General features: G+C 41.5%; 1 protein-coding gene across 1 annotated transcript in view; it reads left to right on the top strand.

The window, feature by feature from the left end:
• The window catches only part of LOC111141714 (p21 (RAC1) activated kinase 5), a 284,924-nt gene extending 267,550 nt beyond the window's left edge, over positions 1-17,374 (top strand). The window contains exons 7-10 of the mRNA XM_022494496.1: positions 666-792; positions 13,068-13,193; positions 14,858-14,992; positions 16,849-17,374. Of these exons, the coding sequence (XP_022350204.1) occupies positions 666-792; positions 13,068-13,193; positions 14,858-14,992; positions 16,849-17,004 (544 nt within the window). The 3' untranslated portion in view covers positions 17,005-17,374. The remainder of the gene's footprint in view (positions 1-665; positions 793-13,067; positions 13,194-14,857; positions 14,993-16,848) is intronic.
• Positions 17,375-26,411: the final 9,037 nt, after the last annotated feature.

Below are 26,411 nucleotides of genomic sequence, written 5' to 3'. Positions count from 1 at the left end.
CCTTCTTTAGAAGGGTGCAGCCATGAAATGTGGGAGCACATATCCAACACTGTGCTTGCCTTTCTCATTCATAAGGTCAATTTCTTCAAGAATCATCCAGTCATGCTTAGTTATTAGTAACTAAGTCCAGTTTCCTTCTTAATGGACCTAGGGCAACAGGAATCTTTAGCTCCTGGAGGCAGGGGATCTTAGAGATCCAAAGACCATGTTGTCCAAGTCCAACTTTTAACTGTAGGTGTCCTCATTTCCAAGATGAGGTAAAAATAGACCTGAGGAAGTTAAAAAGGCTTGCTCAAGGTCACCTATCAGGCATACTTGGAACCTTGGCTCTATGCAGTACAGTCTCTCTGTAGAACCCTGGAGGTTTATCAATACCTAAGAAATTACCCATGAGAGTCTAAGGAAGTACATTTGTATTAATGACCCAAAAGCCAGCAAATAAACCATTTCCTTTGGCTTATATTTGGCCTCTGTCATCCTCATTGCCAAACCTTAGGTTCTAGGATTCAGATCCCAAGACTTCTTTGTGCTTGCCTGTAGATTTTCCAGACATGGGCTGGAGAGCATAGACTGGTTCACTAGACCCCAAGGGAGCTGCCTCTCTTGATCATTTCAAAGATGTTCTCAAACCTGTCTTTGCTCCTTAAATGTTATTTCCTTTCCAGAATGAATGAAGAACAGATAGCTACCGTCTGTCTATCGGTTCTAAGAGCTCTCTCCTACCTTCACAATCAAGGAGTGATTCACAGGGACATAAAGAGTGACTCCATCCTCCTGACAAGTGATGGCCGGGTAAGATTTCCTATTTGGCCTCTCTATAGTTTAGTTTGCCACTTTGTCTGTCATGGGCATTATCCTCCTAAGAACCCTTTCTCATAATTCAAAGTCTCCCTGGTCACAGTCACCCACTGTCCTTCCCAGAAAGCTTACCAAAAAGGAAATTACCATCCTCTGTGTCATCCTACTAGTCAGGATTATCTGTGATCTGAATTTGATGGATGACTTCTCACTTTAACAATGAGTGTAGGAAGGGATAGAAACTATGGAAATTTCTTTCCGTTTTCTTCTATGTTCTTATTTTTGTTGGAGAAAAAGAGATGACTTTTCTGGGGTTTTGTCCACCCTGTCTGTGGAGTTGTGCATGTCTGCAGTATCTCTCAGAGTTCCTGCAGGAAAGAAGAAGGCAAACTCCAGTGGACAGCTTGAGGAGAGTTTAATAAAGGTGTGGGCACATGTAGACAAGTCAGAAGGAGGAGTACATGACAATTCACGTGGCATTCTAGAATAGTGTGCCACTCTTACTGCCTCATGCCTGAGGAGGGGAGGCCAGGAACTGGCTACTGGAATCTGAAAACAGAGATTATTATATGAAGAGGGATGCCTGGCAGGAACTCTGATCTTCAGTGGAAGACAGGCCACAGTGGAGCTGCATGATGGGAGCTGGGAGGATCAATATCTGAACCTCCCTCCGTTCTTTCCTTCCAGTCTCCTATTTGTACTTCCCATTGGTCGAACCCAAGCAGAAGCCATCAGTGCGGTCAACACAGGTTGGCATCCCAGGGCTCAGAGGGGAGGAGAATAGATCTGGAAAGGCAAATGAAAGATATCCATCACCCCAATTTATCCCAAGGCCCAGACGGCTGCATTTCCCATCCCCACAGCCAGCTCAAGGGAGTCTGCAGAAACTCATCAGCCACACCAGGTTACAAAGAATATAGACTACAGTAGCCAAGGAAAGAATGAGTTGGCATTTCAAAGCAGTCTTAGTTAGACGGTAGAGTTTTGAAGCATAGATTTTTATCATCTAGGCCCTTTTAATCTCCTAGAAACTCCCACCACAGGTAATGGCACTGGCATGCAGGGAGCCAGTTGTCCCATTAGTACACCTGTCTTTTACAACCCAGCAATCTCAGCCATCTGGGAAATGTTCACATCACAGCAGAATTGCCCAGGGACAATCAGAGGGCAGCTAAAAGAAATTCTTCCCAACACTTCAGCTTTTTTTCTGTTTTAAAGAGATTGTCAATTCTACTGTGGAAAATTCAGGAAATTCAGAAAAGTATAAAGGACAAAATAAAGATCACCCTTAATGCATTTCCCATTCTCCCCATATTTCCCTGTACTTGTACTTGCAAACTTGGGATTATTTTTAATGGGTAGTTTAAGTCCTGCTTTTTGCATTACTCAGGCTGATTTTTTTTTTTTTTTTTTTTTTTTAGAAAGAGGGTATGGGAGGGTGCATTAGTCAGTTCTTGCTACATAACAAACCACTCTACACTCAATGGCTTAAAAGGACAATCATGTATTTGCTCACAGTTCTGTGAGTCAGCGTTTGTGCTGACCTCTGCTGGAACAGCTTGTCTCTACTCCATGACCATCAGCCAAGCTCACTTTTGCATTTGTGGTCAGCCTGCTGTTGATGGTCTCATTCATTTGCCCAGAGCTTTGTCATGGGTCCCCCATCTCCCAGCAGATTCTCCCAGGCTTATTCCCATGGTGCCTATGGCAAGATTACTCAGATCAGCAAGAGAGGCAAGCTCCATGGCACGCTTTTGAACCCTATCCTTATATCTTGTTTGCTAATGTCCCTTTTGGCCAAAGTGAGTCACACAGCCAAGCCTAGATGCAAGGGATGGGAAAATGGATTCCACCTCTTGATGAGAGAAGATGCAGAGTCACATTGCAAAGGGATGTAGGTACAGGGAGGAGAAGGATATGTGGCCATGTTGCACAATTTCCTAAAGAGTGGGGGAGCTGTGAGAAAAGGTCTGGGATCTTCCTCTGGCCTGAGTCAAGAGAGTACTTAAGCAAGGTTCCATGACTTTAGAACATAATTCACAAAGCACTGAATGGTCCACAAATGGGTCCTGGGCACTGATGCTTACAGGAAAAAAAGAAAAAGAAAAAAGCAGAGTGGTTTCAAGGCAGGCTTTTCCCCTTCCTAGAGATTGATGACAAAAGTTTTCTTGCTACAAGCACATGTCATATGGCAATATCAGACATGAGACTAAGATAATTCATTGTTTAATCAGCTCAAAGATCTCCCCTTCCCACAGTACACAGGTTATTAAAATCATTCAGTGTCATTCTCAAGGGCAGAACCTATGCTCCACACACTTCCTGAATTTCCATGTACTCAGCAAAGAGCTCCCAAGGACTGGCACATGGTGAGTGCTTTTAGCCTTACTGGTTTGTTCACTCACTCCTTCCATAAGTATTCCCTGAATGTCTACTGCTTTCCAGGGACAGTTGTAGGTCCTAAGGATAAACACAGCAAAACCACTACTTTCATTAAGCTTATTTGGGGCATGGAGGTGGGATAAATACACAAAATCACTCTAGACAGGTGGTGATAAGCACTAAGTTTTCCATAATTAATTTAAGCAGAGTAAGAATATGGTAGAAAGTGATACAGGATGGGATCAGAGAAGGCCCCTCTGAGGTGGTGATGCTACAGCAGAGACTGAGTGGGTCCTATGGCTGTCAGGGTTGAGAATGTTCCAGAAGAGGGAGCAAGCAGCATGTTGAGTAGATCCTATGGGTCTCAGGTATGTGGCCCAGAGTATGCTCTTTCACATTTCAGAACAACATACCGTGTTGATTCCATTGGGCTTCTTCCAGTTTCTATAGAGAAAGGAAACTTTTTTTTTTTTTTTTGAGAATGGGAGTGAAGACATAGTGTGACCACTTCAAGATTTGTATTAATTTATTTTGTACCAATTTATTAGAGTCTGAAGTTTTATATTGGAGAAAGCACCCTCATTTTTTTATTATTGTAACAAATCACTCCAACACTTGGGGTCTTAAATCAAAAGTCATTTAGGATTTTTACATGGCTCTGAAGATTGGCTGGGCTCAGCTAGCCAGGACCACTCTGACTTGTAGTTAGATGATGCATCTGGAAGTCTTCCTCACTTACACGTGCTGGCTGGGGGCTGGGCACTCAGCTGAGCTATCAACCAGAACACCCATAATGTGACCTCTCCTTATGGCCTTCCTCTCAGCATGGACGCTGGATTCCAAGAGCAAGGGTCCTAAGAAAACAAGGTTTATGACATAATCTTGAAGTCCCATAATGCCACATCCACTGTACTTTCAGTTCTTCCAGTTCAGGAGGAAGGAATGTAAAATCCTCCTCGGTGGGAAGAGGATTGACTCCTGTCATCAAAGGAGCTCATGGGCTGGGGCATAATATTGCTGGCTTTTTCTGGAAAATGTTATGTCACACAAGCTACAATGAGTTTTCTTGTTGTTGGGAGATGTGCAGCCTCGTTAACCCTTAGAGAAATACAAATTAAAACTAGCAGATATCACTTCACATCTATCCGAATGGCTAAAGTGAAAAGTAGCAATAATACCACTTATCCACACACTGCTGGTGGGAGTGCGGAACAGTACAGCTCCAAAACATGAGTCCTTTCAGAACTAAAAATTGCATGTGACCAGTAATTGCCTTCTTAGGCATATATTCCAGAAACATGGAAACTTATTTTCACACATAAACTTGCACATATATGTTTATAGCAGTTTCATTTATTATAGCTTGGACCTAGAAACTACCTGAGTGTCCTTCCAAGGGTTAGTGGTTACACAAACTGTGATGTGTTTATACCATGGAACACCAGGCAAAAAAAAAAAGAAGAAGAAGAAGAAGAAACCAGTGATACACGTAAGCACTTAGATGAAGGAATTGTGCTGAGTGGGAAAAAGCCAATCTCAAAAAGATACATGTCACATACTTCCATTTATATAACATTTGTGAAATAACATAATTATAGAAAGGCAGGGAAGATTAGTGGTTACAGGGGTGAAAGACTGCAGGGTGACTGTAAAGGGGTAGCCCGAGGAGTCTTATGGTGATGGGACAATTGGGTACCATTTTAAAAATTAATTTATTTATTTTAGAGAGCATGTGAAAGCAAGGGGAGAGACAGAAGAAGAGAGGGAGAATCTCAAGTGGACTCCCCACTGAGTGCAAAGCCAGATTACACAGCTCAGTCTCACAACCCTGAGATCATGACCTGAGCTGAAATCGAGAGTTGGATGCTTAACCAACTGAGACACCCATATGCCCCAAGGGGCAATTGGGTACCTTTATGGTGTTGTTGGTTACTCAAGGCTACAATTGCAATTGCAAAGTATATACACACACTTAAACACTACATATATAAATGAGTTCATGTACAAATGATTAAACCTGAACAATGTCTATGGGATGTACCAACATCAGTTTCTTGGTGTTGATATTGTACTATAGTTTTACAAGATGCCAACATTAGGAAGGACTGGGTACACATTGCTTTGCAACTTCCTATGAATCTACAGTTATTTTAAAATAAAAAAAAAAACTAAAAGAGACAGTGAATTGCTTAAGTTTTTTTCAAAAGATAAATTTCTGGGGTGCCTGGGTAGCTTAGGTGGTTAAGCATCTGACTCTCGATCTCAGGGTCATGAGTTAGTTTGAGCCCAACACTGGGCTCCATGCTGGGGGTGGACCCTACTTTAAAAAGAAAAAAAAAAAAAGGATACATCCTTTGTGGCCTCTAAAAAGGACTAGAAGGGAAATTGTGATCAGAGTAAATTGTTCACTGTTTGTCTATGATATAAATGATAGCTAATGAGTCACTAATTTGTGTTAAGCGGGGGGATATGGTATTTGGAGTTTGAAAGGGAAAATAAATAGCATATCACAGGGGGTTGCAAGAATTACATGAAATAATTTGTGTAAAACCATCAGAAGTAAACCGGTTCCAACACAGAAGCTCAAAAAAGTTGATTCCCCCACCCTGGAACTTAAGGGTGGAATAAATTCATTTACAATTGTTTTTTGGCCTGAGGCTTACATTTGAGATATGATACTTAGGAGCCACTTGACAGGGAGTGATTTAACTTTTATCAAATTCACCAGCTAGAATGGAATTCAAACCCCTGACCTATTAAGCCCAGTGCCTATTTTGAAAAGGGACATACACAGTGATTTTTATAGTCCCCACCCCCTTTTTTGACTAAAAATTTATTGCCACAATTTAAGAATCAGGAGATGTCACAGAAAATTTCAGATTCCTATCTTCCTTTAAAAAAAAAAAAAAAAAAATCAAAGTATCTGACAACGCTGTGCCTGCCTTCACACATGGCAGTCCTGGCGGTGGTGTGCTTAGGGTGACTGGCGTTTAAGCCGATGCTGCTGCTGCCGCATCTTCACCAGACTTCCTCCTCCAGTGCTCACTCGCTCCCCCTCCCAGGGCCACCCCTGGCATCTCTTTTCCTGGAGACTTTCTCAAGCCTCTGTGGTCTGGTCTCCCAGTCCAGAACAGGCTAGAAATTCCAGGGAATTAACGTTCACCCTCCCTTGGGGCAGCCCAGGATCACCTGATGGAAGCTGGGGTATAAACACCCCAGCTGCCTTGCCCTTGGATAGACATGTTCTACCCAGCCTCCCGGACTTCCTCGTCAGGAGTAAGCTCTGGTTCCCACATTGCTGGGGCCTGGCTGCCTTCCCTGCCCACTTCATTACCAGTGTTTCATGTATCTCCCCAATAAATGACTTGCGCTGATTCCTTGTCTTGCGATGTGCTCAGAGGGAGAGGGGACTAAACCAACGTACTGCGCAGGCACAGTGTAATGTGTGTGCGCCCTCTTCTTTCACAGGATTGCAAACCAAGGTAAAGGATAGCTATGGGGCCATAGAAGGCAACTAGGGCCTTGAGACTGTTCCACACCCCTTTCCTGGGCCCTGACAGCCAGGACAGTGTCTCTTCACCAAAGACATGTACCCCTAGTTTTTCATAGTCTCCACCTGGCCTGTTAAATTTGTCTTTTGGCACCGTTAGGCATTTGAGTGTTTTTGTGTCTTGAATACGTAGAGTTCTACAGTTAGAAGAAGACCTGAAGGTTATCTCCCAGAAGCTGTTCATAAATGAACAGAGACGTGAGCATATTACACAGCATGCGTAAATTGATTCCTTTACCACAGCATCTGAGATATTCCCAGACTCTAGGCCTCTTCCTTTCCCTGCAAGATGCACAGACTGAGAAGTCAAGAGACTGGGTGTGAGTCCTCCTCTCTATCGTCTTCCTATTGTTTTACAGTCTTGGGCAAGTTCCCATCCTGTACCACTCTGTCAAATGGCAGAGAACTGGCTGAGGCTTCCATATTGATCCAGCTTAGGTGCTCTGATGCCCTCCCTCTCCTCCTCAGTTTAGCAGTTGAAGAAGTGAGTCCAAAACTGGAGACCCCTTCATCAGTCTGGCCCCTTCTAGTACCTCTCTCCACTCCTTTGTCCCGGATCATTGCTCTTCTTAAAACAAATTTAAGAACTATAGTGAGCATGAAAACCAATGGAGTCTTTGGCTTAAAAACAAATTCCTGAGTCCGCTCCCCAGAGATTCTGATTCCAGCCAGCCTGGGTGATGCCCAAAAGCCTGCATCCCTCTCAAGTCCCCAGGGAATGCCAGTGCTACCCACTTTGAGTATCATTGCCTTATAAGAAGCACCCAGAAACCAGGCACAAACGGATCCATCTTTTTGCCTTAGCAAAAACCTGGAGCAGATGCATGAATTCTTCAGAGTGAAGGCAGTTTACAAAATGAGGGTTTTACCCTCTTTCTAAAACCTGTAGTTCTTTTGTGGATAGACTCTCCCAGCCTTCTCCTCCTGCAGCCATGGTTTTGTGCAGCCCCTGATTCCTAACCAGGACCAGCTGAGATGACTAGGATTTCAGCTTTAAAGAGCAGCTTTAAGCCCTAAACTCTAGTTTCTCCTCTGTCCCCTGGGGAAGAAGCTGCATCACCTCCTTTTAAGGGGCTAGCGGTGTGCTAGCTGCAATTCTCTTAGCCTAGCTGCATTAGTGAGACAAAGCATTTCCTAATCCACCGTGTTGTACCATTCTACGTGAAATAAGGCTCAGCTTAGAGTCTGTGTGATTTGCTTTGAAGATCTGCCTATGGTGCTTTATTGTACTCATTATTTGAGTTCTCATTATCTACTTGCAGATTGGTTTGGATGAGTATTGTGTGCAATTATGTTCTTCTAGAGAATTGTCTCTTTTATGTCCTTGGATGAGTAAAAAATTCACATAAAAGTGCTTTCACATCTACAGCGGAGGAACAGACCTAGCTTCCTGTGTTGAGTTTCAGTTTCTCAGCTTACATATTGTCAGGGAGATAATTATTAGTCTGGCAGATTTGGGGTCTTTTTTTCTGTCTGGAAAAAGAAAGCCACACCAGAGGTATTGAAATTAAAAGCTGCCAACGTCAAAATGCTGATACATTCACCTGCTTAGTTCAGGTTTTTTTAAATTTACAGGCAAAAAAAATGTTTTAGCGAATTTGTTCCTCCCCCACTGTCTGCATAGTAGGGTTACGAATTTATTCGCATTAAAGCTTTGGAAATAACCACACACATGCACACACAATTATAGTTTATCTGTTTCTTAAAACTGATCTAGACTTCTTCACAAATCTCTACTGACTAAAACAAACAAACAAAGGCAACTCTTAATTTAATCTATTAAATTCAGTCTACTTAAATAAACATTGTCTATTAAAGTTCAACCACGTTATGGTAAGCCTTAATTGATAGCTTTAGAACCTCAGACTTTCAGATTCGGCCACCATCTATTTCCTCTTCTCATTTCCCACCCCTCTCTTTCTCAAGGAGTCTGGGAGAATAAGGGATAAATGTGGCTTCTGAGAACTCAAGGTGACAGATGTAAGACCCATCTTCTTGTTCTTCTTTGGTCCCTGCCTTGGCATAACTGGCCTCTTCTGCTACCAGGACTGGTGACCCCTGGTCCCACAGCTCTGGGCTTTTCAGAAGAGTGCCTCCGCTGCATGTCACAACTCCAGCCTCTTGTTTCAAGTCCTGAAAGCCATCCTGAGGCTCCTCATGTCAACCACAGGCCTGTGCCAGGCATTTTTCCATTCCTTCATTGAGATCTGGAGGATCTTCTGGAACCCTGCACAACAGAGACCATGGAAGCCAATAGCACTGCCTCAAGTTCACTGCCACCCACTCTGTTGTGCCATCTCTCCCAGAGGCCACATTGGGCATAGCTACAGCTAATATTCAGCCAGCATTCATTAGTATGTCTATACCCGTTATTAAAATATTACAGTATATTATTCATGCTTGTTGATTAATACCCACTGTTTCAAGTCATTGGAGTATCCCCCATTACAACAGCTCTTTACTGGGATGCCCTTACCTCATTAAAGATGGTAAAGCCCATAGGATAATTCCAGGACACAGCTCAACTTCATTTCTAGACTCCGATTGATCTAGATGATTCCGGTTATTAAATATTTTTAATATTACCTCTGAACACAGATGCATGTGGCTGTTCCTCTCCCTTGTTTGTTTGGGGTTGTATGCTACTCAGGTATTTCTGAAGGTCATTGCCATCTACTTGGGGTGCTGGAAGTGAATATAATAAAGAGTTGGGACCTAAATTGAATGACTTCTCTTTGTCTTTGCCTGCAAACAATCATAGGCTGAAAGGGATGGACTATAAGCTTTTCACTTCTGAATTGCAGACTCCTCTGATGGGAAAGCAACAAGGATTATGGACCAGCTACCATGGCCACAGGGCTCTCTTCTTTGTACCACATAAGAAATCTATGATCTGACACATTAGGGTTTGATTCTTGATATGCCAAAGCAATTGAGTAAAGTAAGTTTTTACCATTAAGCCAGTTTTCTCTAGCATTCCATCTGGAACAATCCAATCTCTTCCCACCCCAACCCACACTACCACTAACCTGGGCCTGATTAGAGAGGAGATCGTGAACAAGCAAATAGAAAAAGATACAATTTCCAAAACATTACCCCCATTTCATCTGTGTTCCAACTTTGAGTCTAGAAGCAGGTGTCTTCAGCAAGTCAATAATGGTTTCAGAAAGAGTACCAGTGTGTCTTCTACCACACGATTTGCTATCATATATGTATGTGTCATTATAAAATAAAATCAATCTAGTAATATGTGTTTTTTGGGTATCTACTATTTTCCCAGATTTTAAGGAACACAGTGAGGCTTCACAATTAGGAGGCAGAGCTTCTGCCTCTGAGGACTTTCATTTCTAGCCGGAGGGACAAAATCAGCATCAGAAAATAGTTCAAGATTGGGGCACCTGGGTGGCTCAGTGGGTTAAGCCGCTGCCTTTGGCTCAGGTCATGATCTCAGGGTCCTGGGATCGAGTCCCGCATTGGGCTCTCTGCTCAGCAAGAAGCCTGCTTCCCTCTTTCTCTCTCTCTCTGCCTGCCTCTCTGCCTACTTGTGATCTGTCTCTGTCAAATAAATAAATAAAATCTTTAAAAAAAAAAAGAAAATAGTTCAAGATTGAATGAACGTTAAATTCTCTCACATTTGAAGAGGAGAGATCAATATGGGTTCCTGAGAAAAATTCTGGAGTAAGTGAGAAGTGACAAGGGCCTTAAAATATGAATTTCATATTCTTGAATTAAGAGTTGAATATACTTTCCCTCTAGGACTAGGAAGTAGACAGAGATGTTCCCCCAAGTACTAGAATATGCAGTAATTCAAGAAAAGGAAAAATAAAAGGTAAACATATTGGGAAGGAAGAAATAAAGCTGTCTTTGTTTACAGATGATATGATCACCCATGTAGAAAATTCAAAAGAATTGACAAGAAAAACTAAAACTAATGACAATTATAGCAAGGTTGAAGGATATATGGTTTTAGACCGAAGTTCGTCATTTGGCTATATGCTAGCAATGAAAATGAATTTGAAATTATAAACACAATGCCACTTATACAAACACCCTAAAATATTTAGGCATAAATCTAACAAATCATATACTAGATTTATTTGAGGGAAACTACATAAGTGTGAATGAAATCAAAGGACTAAATAAATGGAGAGATACTCAATGTTTGTGGATAAGAAGACTCAATATTCCCAAAATGTCATTTCTTCCAAACTCAATCTGTAGATTCAGTGCAATCCCAGTCAACATCCAAGCAAATAATTTTGTAGAAATTGACAAACTGATTCTAAAGTGTATGGGGAGAGGCAAAAGACCAACACAATAGCCAAAACATAGTAAAGAAGAACAAAGTCATCCAAGACTACCACTGCCTGACTTTAGGACTTATTAGAAAGCTACAGTCAGTCTACGGCCATACCACCCTGAATGCGCCCGATCTCGTCTGATCTTGGAAGCTAAGCAGGGTCAGGCCTGGTTAGTACTTGGATGGGAGAAAGCTACAGTCATTGAGACAGTGTAGTATTGGCAAAAGGAAAGACAGATGGACCAATGGCACCAAATAACCCAGAAATAGACCCACATAAATAGAGTCAACTGATTTCTGACAAGGGAGCAAAGGCAATACAATGGAGCAAAGAGGATCTTTTTAACAAATAGTGCTGGAACAAGTGGACATCCACATCCAAAAAATTAATCCAGACACAGACTTTATACCTTTCATAAAAATTAACTCTATGTGGAAACACAGACTCAATGGAAATACAGGCCGAGAAGGGAGCAGAGAGGTCTGCATTAACCATGGGAGAAGAAAGACTATCCAGCAAGAGCATATAAAGACAAGAGGTGAGGGTTAAGACACAAACCCTCAGAAGCTCAGTCTTTAAGGTACAGGCAGCAGAGAAAGAGCCAGAGAAAAGTGTTGAAAAAGTTCAGGCAGTTCTGAAGAGAATTAAGAGAGAACTTGTGCCATAAAGACCATACATTTAATCTATGGAAATTAACCTTCAAACACCCACTCTGAATCATCGTTTTCATTGCATATTTTCTATCATCACCAGGAACCCGAAGCCCCAGTCCTCTTCAGTGAGGCCATCTGAAGTTCAGACAAGCCATCATCAACAGGAGTCACAGCCCCCAGAAATAAACTGAATCCTGGTTTTCCAGAGTATATAAACCTGCAGGGAGCCTAATGGTTCTTAAGGATAATCGTAAAAATTCTGTGCAAGGATTTTCAGTTTTTTTTTTTCTCTCTCTGATGACATCTAGGATAAATAACATATATATATACATGGGGTCATTAGGATGGCCACTTAAATCCCTAGTGACCAAGTGCTAACACCCAGTTTCTACACCTGTATTTCTGCCCACACTGACGTTTACATTGGCAAATTCAGTCTGTTGGGAGCAAAGGAGGAAAACAAAAAGAAGAGCCAATACTTCAAAATGATATCTCAGCGTTCCACATAATAGGGTCTTGCTTTAATTCAAATACAGAAATGGGGTTGATCATTTTAATCCTCTCATGGTACTTGGAAATCTGAATGTGTTCAAAGCAAAACCACCTAAACAGCAGCAGTATGTACAAAACTCACCTTAAGAATAGCAATTTACAGGGTGTCTGGGGGCCTCAATCATTAAGCATCCATCTCTTGATCTCAGCTCAGATCTCAGATCTCAGGGTCGTGAGCTCAAGCCATGTGTTGGGTTCCATGCTAGGCATAGAGCCTACTTAAAAAAGCAAACAAACAAACAAAACCCTAGCAATTACTTACACTAAACCATCATCTGTATATTAAATTATAGTTGTGGGTTTGAATTTTAACAAATTTTTCATTTGGAGTGTAATTTGTACTATATATCTATATCTATATCTATATCTATATATAGATATATATAGATATATATAGATATTTTTTTTTTTTTGGTTTTCCATTTGCAGGTGAACCCTGGTGGAGGATGGGAGATTTCTCCATTAAAATGGATCGTGCCTGGGGTGCCTGGGTGGCTCAGTGGGTTAAAGCCTCTACCTTCAACTCAGGTTATGATCTCAGGGTCCTGGAATCGAGCCCTGCATCAGGCTCTCTGCTCAGTGGGGAGCCTGCTTCCCCTTCTCTCTCTGTTACCTCTCTGCCTACTGTGATCTCTCTCTCTGTGTCAAATAAATAAATAAAATCTTTTTTAAAAAATGGATCTTGCCTTTCCAATAAAATAGTCTGACAACCACCAATTTTTCCAAGGCCTGTTCATGAGACTGTTTTGTTTTAAATTTGAAGCCGTATTTCTCCATCTGGAAGCTGGTATTTTTAGATTGTTAACCTCGTTGCATTCCTTTCCTTTTTAGATAAAGTTATCGGACTTTGGTTTTTGTGCTCAAGTTTCTAAAGAGGTGCCCAAGAGGAAATCACTGGTTGGCACTCCCTACTGGATGGCACCCGAGGTGATTTCTAGGCTACCTTATGGGACAGAGGTAAGGGGGTAGCAGTCATTGAGGGTGGCTGGACAGACTCAAGGATGCAGTGGTTCTGAGAGAGTTAATGACCACAGATCAGGGCGGTGATGTTTGACTCCATATTTGACCCCCATTCACTAGACTTGTCATAGAGTAGGTTGTGGCAGGAAGGGGACCGGCCACTATTGAGGAAATTGGCACAACGTTGATCCAGAGGCATTTATCGAGGTCCTAAGCAGACACTGGCGTAGGGGGAATCAGGCAAACTCTGACCCCACCCTCAGTGGCAGGCATACCCTAAACAGGGCAACACAACTTGAAATGTGGCCAGAAATGCACACATGAGCAGGTGTCATGACTCAAAGGATAAAGGGTCAGAGACAGCTCTGCAGAATAGAGGTAATATTTGGGGCTGAGCAATAATGTTTTTTCCCTAGAAAAAAATTATATACAAATATTATAACGCATTTAAAAATAGGGCACAATTTCTGCTTCCCTTGGAAAAGAAGCAATTGCTCATAATCTGTTAAGGGATAAGGTTTGGGTATGTGAAAATGAGGGGCCAGAAGGAGTGGAGGAAAAGTGTTCTAGAGAGGGAGCACTGTGAGCAAAGCCCTGAGGCATGCAAGTCTCCACACACATGGCAGTAAGGAGCTCGTTCCAGCCGGGCACACAGCGTTTCCACACATTCTGGTGCAGAAGGCGATTCTAAGAGAGGGGAGCATGAAGAGGTGGCATGGACCAGTGAACTAAGGATATCAGCATAAATGAAGGCAGGCTCCGCTCTCTTTCCCTTGTTTGCTTGCCCTTGAATGAGTACTCGACTTGTCTCACTGTGGTCCTGAGAGCATAAATTCTCAGTGAAGATCCCAGCAAGGGTTATAACAGGAATGCAGCTCACTGATAAGAGGTGTAATGAGCCTGGGACTGGGAAGTGGCTGTAACTGGGAACCAATAGCCCAGCTATGGCTTCTCATTGTCCTGACTTCCCATTCTGCACTCAGAAAGAATTGCTTGTCGGCTCTTCCTTTTCTTTTCCCTGTTACCTGAAAATGGTTTTGTAAAGCAGGGTTTTTGTGCACGCTACTTCAAAATGATAAAATGTAAAGGAAAGAACCCTGACGTAGGGAAGGAAGAGCTATTTTAAAAAATTAAATTAATAAAAGGATCAGCATATATCGTGTTGTTGAGCAATGTAGCTTTTTGCAGTTTGTTCTGAATATGTCAGATGCATTTTTTTATGATTTAAATGCAATTGTCTTCTCTGTGTTCATAACATAAAATTTGAGTGTTTTTCTTATCTACCCAGATAGGGAACTACCTAATTTAGCAGTTAAAAAAAAAAAAAAGGTTCTGAACTTGAGCATGTTAAGATATTCATGTGTACCTAAATGGCAGAATCTTCACTGAAATTGTCTTTAAAAAGCAAATGAATACACTGTATGTTAGTTAAACTGAATTGAAATAAAATAAAATAACAATAAAAATAAAGCAAATGAAGACCATTAGCAAAAACTGGGTAACTGGGCACTTCAGTCTGTAAATCTGGGCTATAAGTTTTGGAAGTTTACAAATACCACCTTAATTTATAAATGGGTATGAATCTGTTGGGTCCCCTGGAAACATCCAACATTTCAGAATGTTCTCCTTTCCTGAGATAACCATTGGATTGTGCCTAACAGGTAGATATCTGGTCCCTCGGGATCATGGTGATAGAAATGATAGATGGCGAACCGCCCTACTTCAATGAGCCTCCCCTCCAGGCCATGCGGAGGATTCGGGACAGTTTACCTCCAAGAGTGAAGGACCTACACAAGGTAAGAAGCACCATCTGTTGCTGAAGCTCAAAGATCATTCTTAGACATTTTTAGTCTCTCTGTAGCTTCAGGACTGGCATTTCATACCTAGGAGTAGATCCTGGTTGATGGATCTGGATTTTGGAATTCGAATCACCTGGATTCAGATCTCTGCTCTTCCTGTTCACTCAATGGTCAAGGGAGTCAGCCTCTCCATCTCTGAAGTTTGTCTGTAAAATGGGTTACAACTGGCTCATCTCTTGTAGGGTTGGCCAGAAGAATAAATCAGGCACTCCACGAGAACTCCCTTCCTGAGCACCTGTGACATACTGGGGACTGTTCTAATTACTGGGAATATTGCAGCATAAGACCTCAGATTTCTGACTCTTATAGAGCTTATGTTCTAGTTGGGGAGGCATATGGTAAACCACAAACAGATGAACAAAATAATTTCGGAGACTGATATATGCTACGAAGCAAAGCAAACACTGTAATGCAATGAAGTATGCAGGAGAGGGGATTGGGAACTTGTTTAGGTTGAAGGGTAAAAGAAGCCCTTTCTGGGGACAGATCATCTGAACTGGAATATGAATAGAAGGAAGGAGCAAGATATGCAAAGATCCGGGAGAAAAATGTCTGAGGCAGAGGGAACAACAGGTGCAAAGTCCCTATGCCAAGATGGAAATCTTCTGTGGCTGAGCAAAGTGAGCCAGGGTAAAGGGTAAGACATGTCAGGGAGGGGAGCAGGGGCCAGATCACACAGGGCAATGAAGAGCATGGTTAAGGAATCAAGTAGGGTCTTTCTGTTTTCCAAGGATTGCCAAGTAGGTTCAAGCTCAGAAAATAATGATGCTGAGTCAAAGAAACAGCAGTCTGGGAACTGCTTACTGGTTAGGGGTGGAGGGAAGGGCTTGCTAAAAGGGAGTGGCCATTTCCACAAGGTCATATAAAAAATGACCATACACACACCACTCCTCTCCTCCCCTCTACCTCATGGCACTGGGAGGAACTGAGTCTGCCTTTTAGGGGAGAATTACCCTCTCCCCTTACCCCTAAAGCTTAAGGAAGAACCCCTACAGAATCACCCCTATAGTTGTATAAACTTTTAGGAAAACAGGAAACTGCTTGAATTGAACAGGAGATTAAGAGTTTTACTGCATTGGACTAAGTTTAAATAATCAAAAGTGGTTAAAATAGCATGGTATCAAAATAGTCCTACACCCAATAGAAATGGCATGGTGTTCTTCCAAGTCACATACAAGAGCAGTCTTAATCCTAATGGTCAGAAATTAAACACCACCCAAGGTTGTTTTCCAAATGGATAAATAATATGTGGTATAATTTAACAGTGAATACTATACAGCAGTGAGAAGGTTAAAGATTTTACTGCACACCTCAGGGATGAATCCCACAGACACAACGTTGAGTAAAAGAAGCCAGACAGAGAAGACCTGACAGTACATAACTCCATCTCTAGAAAGGACAAAAGAGGCAAAATTATGCTACTAGAAGTCAGGACAGTGGTGAACCTTTGGAGGAAGATGAGTATTAACAGGAAGGAGACCCAAAGTAGCCCCCTGGAGTGGTAGAAATGTTCTGTGTTGTGGTGGGACTGGAGAGTAAACAGGTATATGTATATATGTATGTACACACACACACACACACACACACACACACCACTGTAAGACATACACTTAATTTGAATGTTTGTAAGATATACTTACTGCTTCCATAACTACTTTCTTCTCAAGCTGACTTTCTAGAATTTGCTATTGTTTGATAGGATGACTTAACTGGGAAGTGGCTGGAAAACCACTTTGGGGAACTGGGTTGGGTTTCTGTGTTAGTCCTCAGGATGGGATCTTGTATTTTCACAGGTTTCTTCAGTGCTCCGGGGATTCCTAGACCTGATGCTGGTGAGGGAACCCTCCCAAAGAGCCACAGCCCAGGAACTCCTTGGACATCCATTCTTGAAACTGGCAGGTCCGCCATCTTGCATCGTTCCCCTTATGAGACAATACAGACATCACTGAGTAGAGGATTCTACTGGTGGAATCAAGGTGGAAGAGCTAGATGAGGACATGACAATAATTCAGGAGAACATGAGGAACATGAAAAAGGCCTGTGTACTCGAACCAGCTGATCGGTGGGACAATGTGATGACAGGCAGGGTTCAACAGACCAGGGCATCTTCTTGTGTCTTAAAACAGGCATCTCTCCACTGACAGCTGGCGTGGTCATTTGGAACACGGCTTTAATAGTCATTATTATATTTTTCAGCCCTTCATCCAGCAAATCAGAAGGACTCAGTACAAACTCCGTTACGACATATCCTAGCTACATGCAGGGTAATGCATAGGATTTTCTATATTGAAAGAATAATTTTCTGGCAAAAAAAAAAAAAAAAAGAAAGGAAAACAAAAAGCACTTTTTTCTTAATGGTAGCAGTGTAATGTATTTTGCAATGAATTTGTAATTTTTCTGTACGATAGTTTTGATAATTTATAGTACTTTGATGTCACGTAGCCATAGTATCAGTTGAAGTAATACCTGTTTACTAGCAAGAGTTTGAACAAAGCCTTTCCTACTTTTTTATCCCTTTCAGAGAACCAACGATTCTTTAGGAACTTTGAATACTGAATGATTCTCAATCACCGTCAGCTTTAGTAGAATATCTTTCTTATCTTAACAAGTGTCTTATGTGATGGAGGAAGACTTAAGAGTGATGGTGATGGAGGTGCACATTTCATTTATCCAACCAAAAATAACAAAATTGGAGCCACAGTAAGCCACCAAGCCACTCCTTGGGATAAAGCTTAATCTTTGGAAAATTCAAATTTTCCTTCAAGGCTATTAATTGCAGACCAGTGTTTGCACAGCAGGGTGTTCCCCTTCCCCATACCCTCTCTCCAGTGGGTGTGATATTCCCCTCCCCAAGCGTGGCCACATTTCTCACCAAGGAAACAGTTTTCAGTGCTAGGATCATTGGTCCCAGTTCCCCAAACTGAATGTTGAAGGAAGACTGAGAATTCCAGTCTCACCAAGGGAAAGGAGAGAGAACAGGGCAAGATGTTTGGTTTTGTTTGTCACTGTTTCGAAAACTCTGTATGCTAGCACACCAAACTCTTGTCTGTATTTACCTTCGTACCGCAGTATTAATTGCTATTGTTCCTGTATCGTGCTGGAAGTCAGAACTGACTTTAGAGGATGAATTAGGAAAGGGGTATTTTACCAGGTGTGTTCTGACTTCAGTTGTGACCCTGTTATAATGTGTTTCCGACATAGGGGAGTTGTGCTGCTGACTAGATCTTCTTGAATGTTGATAAAAATGAATGACTACTACAATACATTTTGTGTTGCTTGTTGGATGAATTTGCATGTTAACTGTAGGCCAATATAGATTTGCCTTTAAAAACTCTGGAAGAGCTACATAGTCATCATTAGTTTCTATTAATTATGCATCAGAAAAAAAAGCCATTTGTTACCAAACTGGAAAACCAGAGGCTTTTCTTAATGACTTCAACATACTGTAACAAATAGGAATTTAAATTCGTGAAAATTCTCTGGTTGCTCTAAGCATAATTAAGAATTTTTGTAATGAATAGGTTGCTAACTATTTATTATAGCTAAAAAGGAAAAAAAAAAAGGCATAAAATGACCTTCTACAGATTAGATTTTTTTTTTCCCCCAAACTGGAAATGTCTCACCATGAATAGGATCTATAATTTTGTTTCATAAAACACAACAAATCAATGTTTTATGTAAAATATTAAAATATTAATATAAAATGTATGAATAAAAATCTAAATCCAGAAAATGGCCGTCCTAAAAGTTCATGGAACAGATTATATTAATTTAACCAGGACTATGTAGAAGTAGAAAGAAAAAGAAAATCTTTTTTTAACCAGAACAAATATTAAAAACCATTGCAGAAAATTATGGATTTTGGATTCCAAACATTTTCAACAGTGTAATGGAAATTTTTCTGTAATTTTCTTATCACTGGGTATTTTATAAATATTCATTGAGTTTAACAAAAGTTACTGTAGCTTAAAAGGTTTTGTGAGCACTAACTATTGGCAGAAACTGCACTTGCAAATAAAAATAAATGTTTGCCTTTTTCCCAAATGTTATTAGAAAATCCAATGATTTCCTAAATTTGTTTTCTTCAATAATCAAGAATGCTTTCTCTGTGATCTTGGGGAATGCAAATGAGTAAGAATAAAGTTAGAATGTAACATCATGATGACATGAACAGAAGATAAATATTCCCATCCCTAGAGGTCACATAGAGCGGAAGACTGTGGTAAAGATAGCACAACTGAGAAAAAAAAAGTACTGAAGTCCGGAAGGCAACATGCAAGGAAAGCCAGCTTCATGACTAAAGACTTCCACTCTCCACTTCTCTTTTTCAGAGATGCTGAACTGATCCAAAGACTTTTACCAACAAAAGACATAAAGACATGGATTAGAGCAGGTGTAGTGAAGGCTCTCTAGTAGACAGAAAGACAGTGTTGGGTGTCTCCTCTTCTTTGGGGGACCAGGGAGGCATTAACATTTAGTCCATGATGTTGAGAAGGACGCTTGCATATAGAGAGTTCATTGCTTGGGGTGCCTGGGTGGCTCAGTCAGTTAAGCAACTGATTTTTGATTTTGGCTCAGGTCATGATCTCATGATCATGGCATTGAGCCCCACATTGGGCTCCGAGCTCAGTGCGGAGTCTGCTCAAGATTCTCCCCTTCTCCCTCTGCCCCTCCCCCTGCTCTCTCTCTCTTTCTTTTTTTCTCTCTCTCCCAAAGATAAATAAATAAATGAAATCTTTTTTTTTTTTTTTTTTGTAAGAGTTCATTTCTTAACCTGGAAATTTCAGAAGGAGGAAACCCTAAGAAAATAGCCACAGGTAGCAGTCTGAGAAATGATGTAGTATATCATGTGCCAGGGAAGAGTAAGATGGAAGCATCCTTCCCCAGGTATGAAGCCATTGCAGGATGTGGAAGAAGACACCAGGTCTCTTTGTCTGCATTGGGCCATGGAGAGGGAAAAGGGAACATCTCAAACCATTTAACCAAATAATGATATGCCTAATTTGGACAGTGCATTGGAAACAGGCATCACAAGGGGAACTAAAGGGAGATAAGGCAACTTTTCTGTAGGGGGATGGGCTCAGGGTGGAGCTGAACTTTACTCTAAAACCTACTGGGACCATCCACGCCAAGACCAGTCTCAATAGCAGAGGCCTTAGTTTCTTAGGCTGACTCAAATGACAGTCAGTCACCTCCCCTTCTTCCAGCAGCATCTCCAAGGCAGCTGACTTCAGCCAGCTGTTTACTGGAACTTCCCTTCCAGGCTGCTCCCCATAGATTTGGGCCATGTGTTAGTGTGAGACCCCCCCATGGTTTGGGGGAAGAATCTAGAAGAAAGAAAAGAAGAACAAGAATGCATACCATGTCTCCTGCCACTACCTATCTACTGTTACCTCTTTCTCTGATACATGTTTAGCCCAAGCAAAAGAGAGGGGGGTCATTTTGAATTAGAATGAGATTGATTTTTTTTAATGGATTAAACAGATGGAATCAGACTGAGTTATGGTTGTATCCCCATTACCCACTGGGAAGAAGACACTCAGTAGCAATTACTGAAAAAAAAATAAAATCATTCCATGAAGTTAACAACTCAATGAGTTCAGATTCTTTGGTCAAACCAGTCAAACGAATTGCACTGTGTCATCAAAGAAACAATAATGAGATTCCAGGCAGAGAAAAAAAATCAATTCAGTCTGAAGCAGGTACAAAATGTACAAGCAGGACCAGTTCTGGGAAAGTGACACGATGTAGTACAAATCCAAATTGTTTGGGAAAGTTGGTCAACTTGAGCCTTCACGTGTGTGCTTCTTCAGCCGTATTTCCAGGCCAAAGAAATATATTAACTTATTGTGGGTTCTGCCAAAAGGAGAGCCTAAGATAGATGCTTAGATACAAGTACTTTGTTTGAGAGAAGATCCCAGGAAACTCACTCAACATGGCAGAGTGGAGAAGTGAGATGAAAAAGGGAGAGAAGTTTTTTTTTAAAGCCTTTTTTAATGAATGGCTTACCACTCTGGGTAACCAGAGCTCAGTCCCACTGAAAAACTTCTGGGAGAGACACTGTAGAATTGTCCTTTTGGAGGCGATGATGCTTAAGTAGTCCCTCTCTACCATCTTCTATGCCTCATTGGCTGAGAGTTGCTCACAGGACATCAGTTCTTAAACTTCTGTCTTGCCCTGTATAAGGACAAAGTTTGTTCCCTTTGACAGAGAGAGAGATATGGGAAGCTTGTACAGAAACTGTGAGCAAATGGCCTCCAAGAAGGGCTAAGAGAATATGGGCGAGAAACTAACATCTACGTAAATAGATCTAACGAAGGACAAAAAAGGACGTGTTGAGAAACTCTATGGGTTGCCAATTTCTGGAACAAAATCCACTTTTAAAAGCAAAGGGATTCCTTATCCTGAAAGGTTTGCTCGTGTAGCAAATGTTTTGGTAAGTATGCCTGATTATTGTCAGCAATTGAAAAAATTTAAAGCAAAAAGAGACTCCAAGATCTTATACGATCCATCTTAATTGAGGTAACCAAGGTTCCCAAAGTTAGGCAGTGTCAGTAAATGAATCATACTGCCTAAATAGACCAAACACACACACACACACACACACACTTCAGTACTGTTAGGGCAGGGATTTTTTACCTATTTTGTTCACTCATCATCCAGACCAAGGTCCAGAAAATCCACAGTCAGTGTCAACAAACACTTGTTATCTCATTGGTGGTATGAGTCTTTGCAAATCCTTCCCTAGCAGACAACCTGACAAGTTCAGTCACTTGTTTTTTAGATAACTGACATATTAGTTTCATTTGTACAACATGATTTGCTATATGTATATGTTGTGGAATGATAAGTCTAGTTAACATCTATCAACAACATAGTTACAATTTTTTTCCTTACGAAAACTTTGAAGATTTATGCTTCATAACTTTCAAATATATAATATAGTATGGTTAATCATAGCCATGCTGTACATTATCTTATAGGACTTATTTATTTTATAAAAATAAAAAAAAGTTTGAGCCTTTTGACCCCGTCATCCATTTCACCCAACACCCCCATCCTCTGCCCCCAGCAACCATCAGTTTTCTGTATCTATCAAATTTTTTTTAACTCCACATATAAGTGAATGTCATTATCTGAAGTATTTCACTAAGGATAATGCCCTCAAAGTCCATTCTTGTCTCAAAGGGCAGGATTTCCTCCTTTTTTGGGATTTTTTTTTTAACGACTGAGAAATTGTGTGTGTGTGTGTGTGTGTGTGTGTGTGTGTGTGTGTGTACACACACACATTATGTTTCCTTTATCCATTCATCTATCATTGGACACTTGGGTAACATTTGGATCTCGACCATTGTAAATAATGTTGCAATGAACATGGCTGTGCAGGCATCTTTTCAAGTTAATGTTTTCATTTCCTTGGGATAAGTAGAGGAGGAGGATTTCTGGATCATATGGTATTTCAATTTTAATTTTTTGAGAACCTTTCTTACTATTTCCCATTGTGGTTGTACCACTTTACATTCCCACCAACAAGGCACATCTTCACCGACACTTTCTATTTCTTGTCTTTTGGTGATAGCCATTCTAACAGGTGTGAGGTGATGTAAATATCACTTTACATGACAACTGAAGTAGCCATTAGCCTTGAAGTTCTTAGCCTAATTTTATACCCTGGACCCTCTTAGCTTGGACTCTCCAGAAAAATGTCTTTAAATGCGAAAGTAAAATACATAGGGAACCAAGAGAAGTAAAGTTATCAAAATATTTTAATTTTGTCATTATTATGTATTAATTAACAAGATCTTTTTTTAAATGATTTTATCTATTCATTTGTCAGAGAGAGAGCACAAAGAGGGGAAGAAGCAGGCTGAGGGAGAAGCAGGCTCCCCACTGAGCAAGGAGCCTAATGTGGGACTTGATCCCAGGAGCCTGGGATCATGACCAGAGCTTAAGGCAGACGCCCAACTCATGGAGACACCCAGGCGTCTCTTAAATAACAAGATCTTATGATGGGTCTAGTAACTACCATAATTTCAAAGTAATAAGCCTATGTGATTTTTTGAGATCTCTCCAACAGGTGTAATGCAGTGATTTCTACTAATGACAGTTCTCGCCTATACTATAGTGGTTTGGTGACTATGTCTGTAATTGAAGGAAATGCAGCCTTTCATTTGAGGTTGGTAAAAACTAAAGGTGTTTTGTTTTTTTTTTCCCATCCCAGTCCATGCACTCTGATAGTCCCACCCCTGTAAATTAACCCCCCTCCCCTGTGGTTTACTGGGCAGTGGGGCGGGGGGGGTGGGAAGTCGCTGCCTAGAAACATACTCTGAATTCACAATAAACTGGTGTGGAAAACTGTGAACACCAGGTTAAAAATCCCTTCATCAGTCCCTTTGGATCTTTCCTGAACTTGGATGGCAGGTGAACTTTGAATGCACATGTGAAGAATTGTGCTAGTACACCAGTCATTAATACTAGCTTTTATGGAGCATTTCCAGGTTGCCAGGTATTGTGCTAGAAACTGAAATGTACTATCATGAATCCCCAGATAACTTTGCAAGGATTGGGGAGCAAGGTCCATTTTCAGATTAGAGAGTACAGAGAAGCCTGGTGATGTGCCCAACATTGCAGGTCGGCTGAGAGCAAAGGCTTTTTCACCAGTTTTCATCCCACTGCATCAAAATTGTCTGGGAAGCATAATAAAATTGTAGATTCTAGGTCTCACCAGAGAGGTCCCCAATCAGTCTGGGATGATACTCTAGAACTGACGTTTCTCTTTTTGTTTATTTTTTTTTAAAGATTTTATTGGTTTATTTGAGAGAGAAAGAAAGAGAGCACAAGCACAGGAAGAGGCACGGGAAAGGGACAACCACACTTGGCTCCCCGCTGATCTGGGACCCTGAAGCAGGGCTCAAGCCAAGAACTCTGAGATCATGACATGAGCTGAAGTCCAATGCTTAACCCTTAACCAAATGAGCCACTCAGGCACCCTTAGAACTGATGCTTTTCAATAGCCCCCTGGGATGACTGATGCACACTGTGCAAACCACACTTGGAGACACACTGATGCAAAGCTATACCTGCTGGTTTCTGGTCCCTCAGGTTTCTGTTCCAGGGACGTGTTTGTGCCCAGTACCAGCTTGGACCACCTCCCCAGAGAAACACCTCCTGAGCACACAGCATGCTGCCTCCAGGAAACACTGCTGGTCTGTCCTACCTCTTCCCCATCCCCCAACCCATTTCTCCATTTGTGTTTCTCCACTGTCTCCCACACCTAATGGGCTTTGCCAAGCCTTTGTTAACAAAAAGATTGGCCAATAGGTGAGAAGAGAGTGGTTATAGTTTAGAGGGCTTTCTCAGGCTGGAGACCAGAGTCTCCCCTACCCCTGAGACAGCTTCCCTGGGAGCTACTTCCTGAGAATGGGGTGAGTGGAGAATCTTGCAAAGAAAGGCACTCAGAATTTAAATCAAACCTCCCCTTCCTCCTTCTGACAAAGAAATCTGCATATGGTTCATCTGGCTGGGCTTTTCCAGGCAGACGGACTAGCAACCAGACCCAGCATCCTTTTGTGCCCAGAGGCATTTGTGGTTAAAACTGCAGTAAAAAAGAAAATGACAGTTAAGGGGGTAATGGAGCATCTGTGGTTTGTCTGTTTGTTTTCTCTATCTTCTCTGAGCTTGAGAAACAATGCGGGGACGTGAGCCACCATCTCGGCTTGCCCCAGGTACAGGGGCAGCTGTGAAATGCAGGACAGTGGGAAGGGCCAAGAGAGGAGCCGGGGCTGAGTCCAGGGGCTGAGTCAGTCCCTCTGGACAACTTATGGTCTCCACCTAGAGACCACTGCATCTGGGGTGACCCCGAGGCTCCCCTTTATTCTGCTTTGTTGATAAGAGAAAGGCAGGACTGAGAGAAATAAGGTGAGGTCCAAAGAAATTAGGCTAAGCTAGAGACCTAATTTTAGGACAACTAAATGGAGATGCTGTGATTAAGAGCAATAATAGTCCTGGTAATGTGTCTTCATATAGACTGCATGTCGCAAGGGGGAAAAAAAAACACCGAAATTTGAAAATTCAGAAAGTTGGATTCTGGAAGGATTTAATTGATCTGTTTAACCACAGGGATGCAGCCATATGATAACACTGGAAAAAGAGCCAGGGCACTAGTTCTTTTTGGAACAACTGGTGGACAGGTGTCTGTCAGTCATACCCCAGAGACTCTGAGTTGTTGGTTTACTACTGTATCCATGGCACAGAGCCTGCACTCGGTAGGCGCTCAAAACCTGTTTGTTGACGGTTTGCTGAGTGGATGACAATTCCAAAACTCATCATGAGTCCCATATTTTGTGAAAGTGAAATTTTCAAGACACAAATTTACTTTTGTAAAAGTGAAAAAAAGGAAATATGGAGTATACAGAAATATGAATCAGGTCGAAATATTTTTTCTGAAGGAGTTACAGAAAGCAAGGGTAACTCATTGATACATCTAAGTGTCCATTTCTACCCCCAAATTCTTGGGTGGTTCCATATAAATAGGAAGTCTTTAAAAAATATACGAGATGCTAAAAAAGAAAGAGTTGGTCAGCTTTGGGGCATGGGGGTGACAAGATGGCAGCTGATAGAAGGTATTTCCTTTTCCTTGCACAATGTGCAACTGTCTTCCTCCCTGGTACCAGGCAGACACTGAAGACAGATGATGCAGGGGAAAAAGACTGACAGACTGACAGAGCAGCAGCAAACAAACAGGTAATAGAACAGCAATTGACCAATACTTACCAAGGTTTCCTGGGATAATGAACTCCTAAGGATATGCTCCTCTCAACAGTTGAGGATTTGGGGAGATGAACTCATGAGTTGCCTCTCATGTTAGAGATCGTATGGTGGGTGGGGAGATTCCCATCCTTAACATCAGAGAAAAGGATTTCCCCTCTCCTGACTCAGATTTTTCAGAAAAATGATTATTTAGAAAGTGAGTGAAATTTAAACGCTGCACATTTCTCTGGGAAGTTCCAGCAAGTTCTATTTTACTTCAAACAAAACTCAACCTAGGTTCCCGTGTTCAGACCAGCTTTTTTATCTGAAGTGAAATGCCAAACTCAAGATCAGAAAGCATAAGAAGCCTTATTAGACCAGTCGTTCAAGAAGGGCCATTATTAAAACTATGTTTGCCAAAATAAATCCATGGGGGTTTTTTTAACCTGAAAAAACAACCTCCCTCTTTTGGCTTCCCTGCCCTTTCTTTGCTTTCCTCTTTCAGAAATGAAAGCCCATTCTTCACCATACCCTTCGCTTCTCTGGGTGCCAAAGAACCCATGTTAGAAACCATATTGTCTTCTTGTTTCAAGAAAGCAGCCACATG

The sequence above is a fragment of the Enhydra lutris genome, unplaced genomic scaffold (assembly GCF_002288905.1).
Source record: "Enhydra lutris kenyoni isolate GAN:26980312 unplaced genomic scaffold, ASM228890v2 scaffoldscaffold6, whole genome shotgun sequence".
NCBI classification, from domain to species: Eukaryota; Metazoa; Chordata; class Mammalia; order Carnivora; family Mustelidae; genus Enhydra; species Enhydra lutris.
The sequence above is the reverse complement of the archived record's forward strand: the minus strand, read 5'-3'. Positions and strand labels throughout refer to the sequence as shown.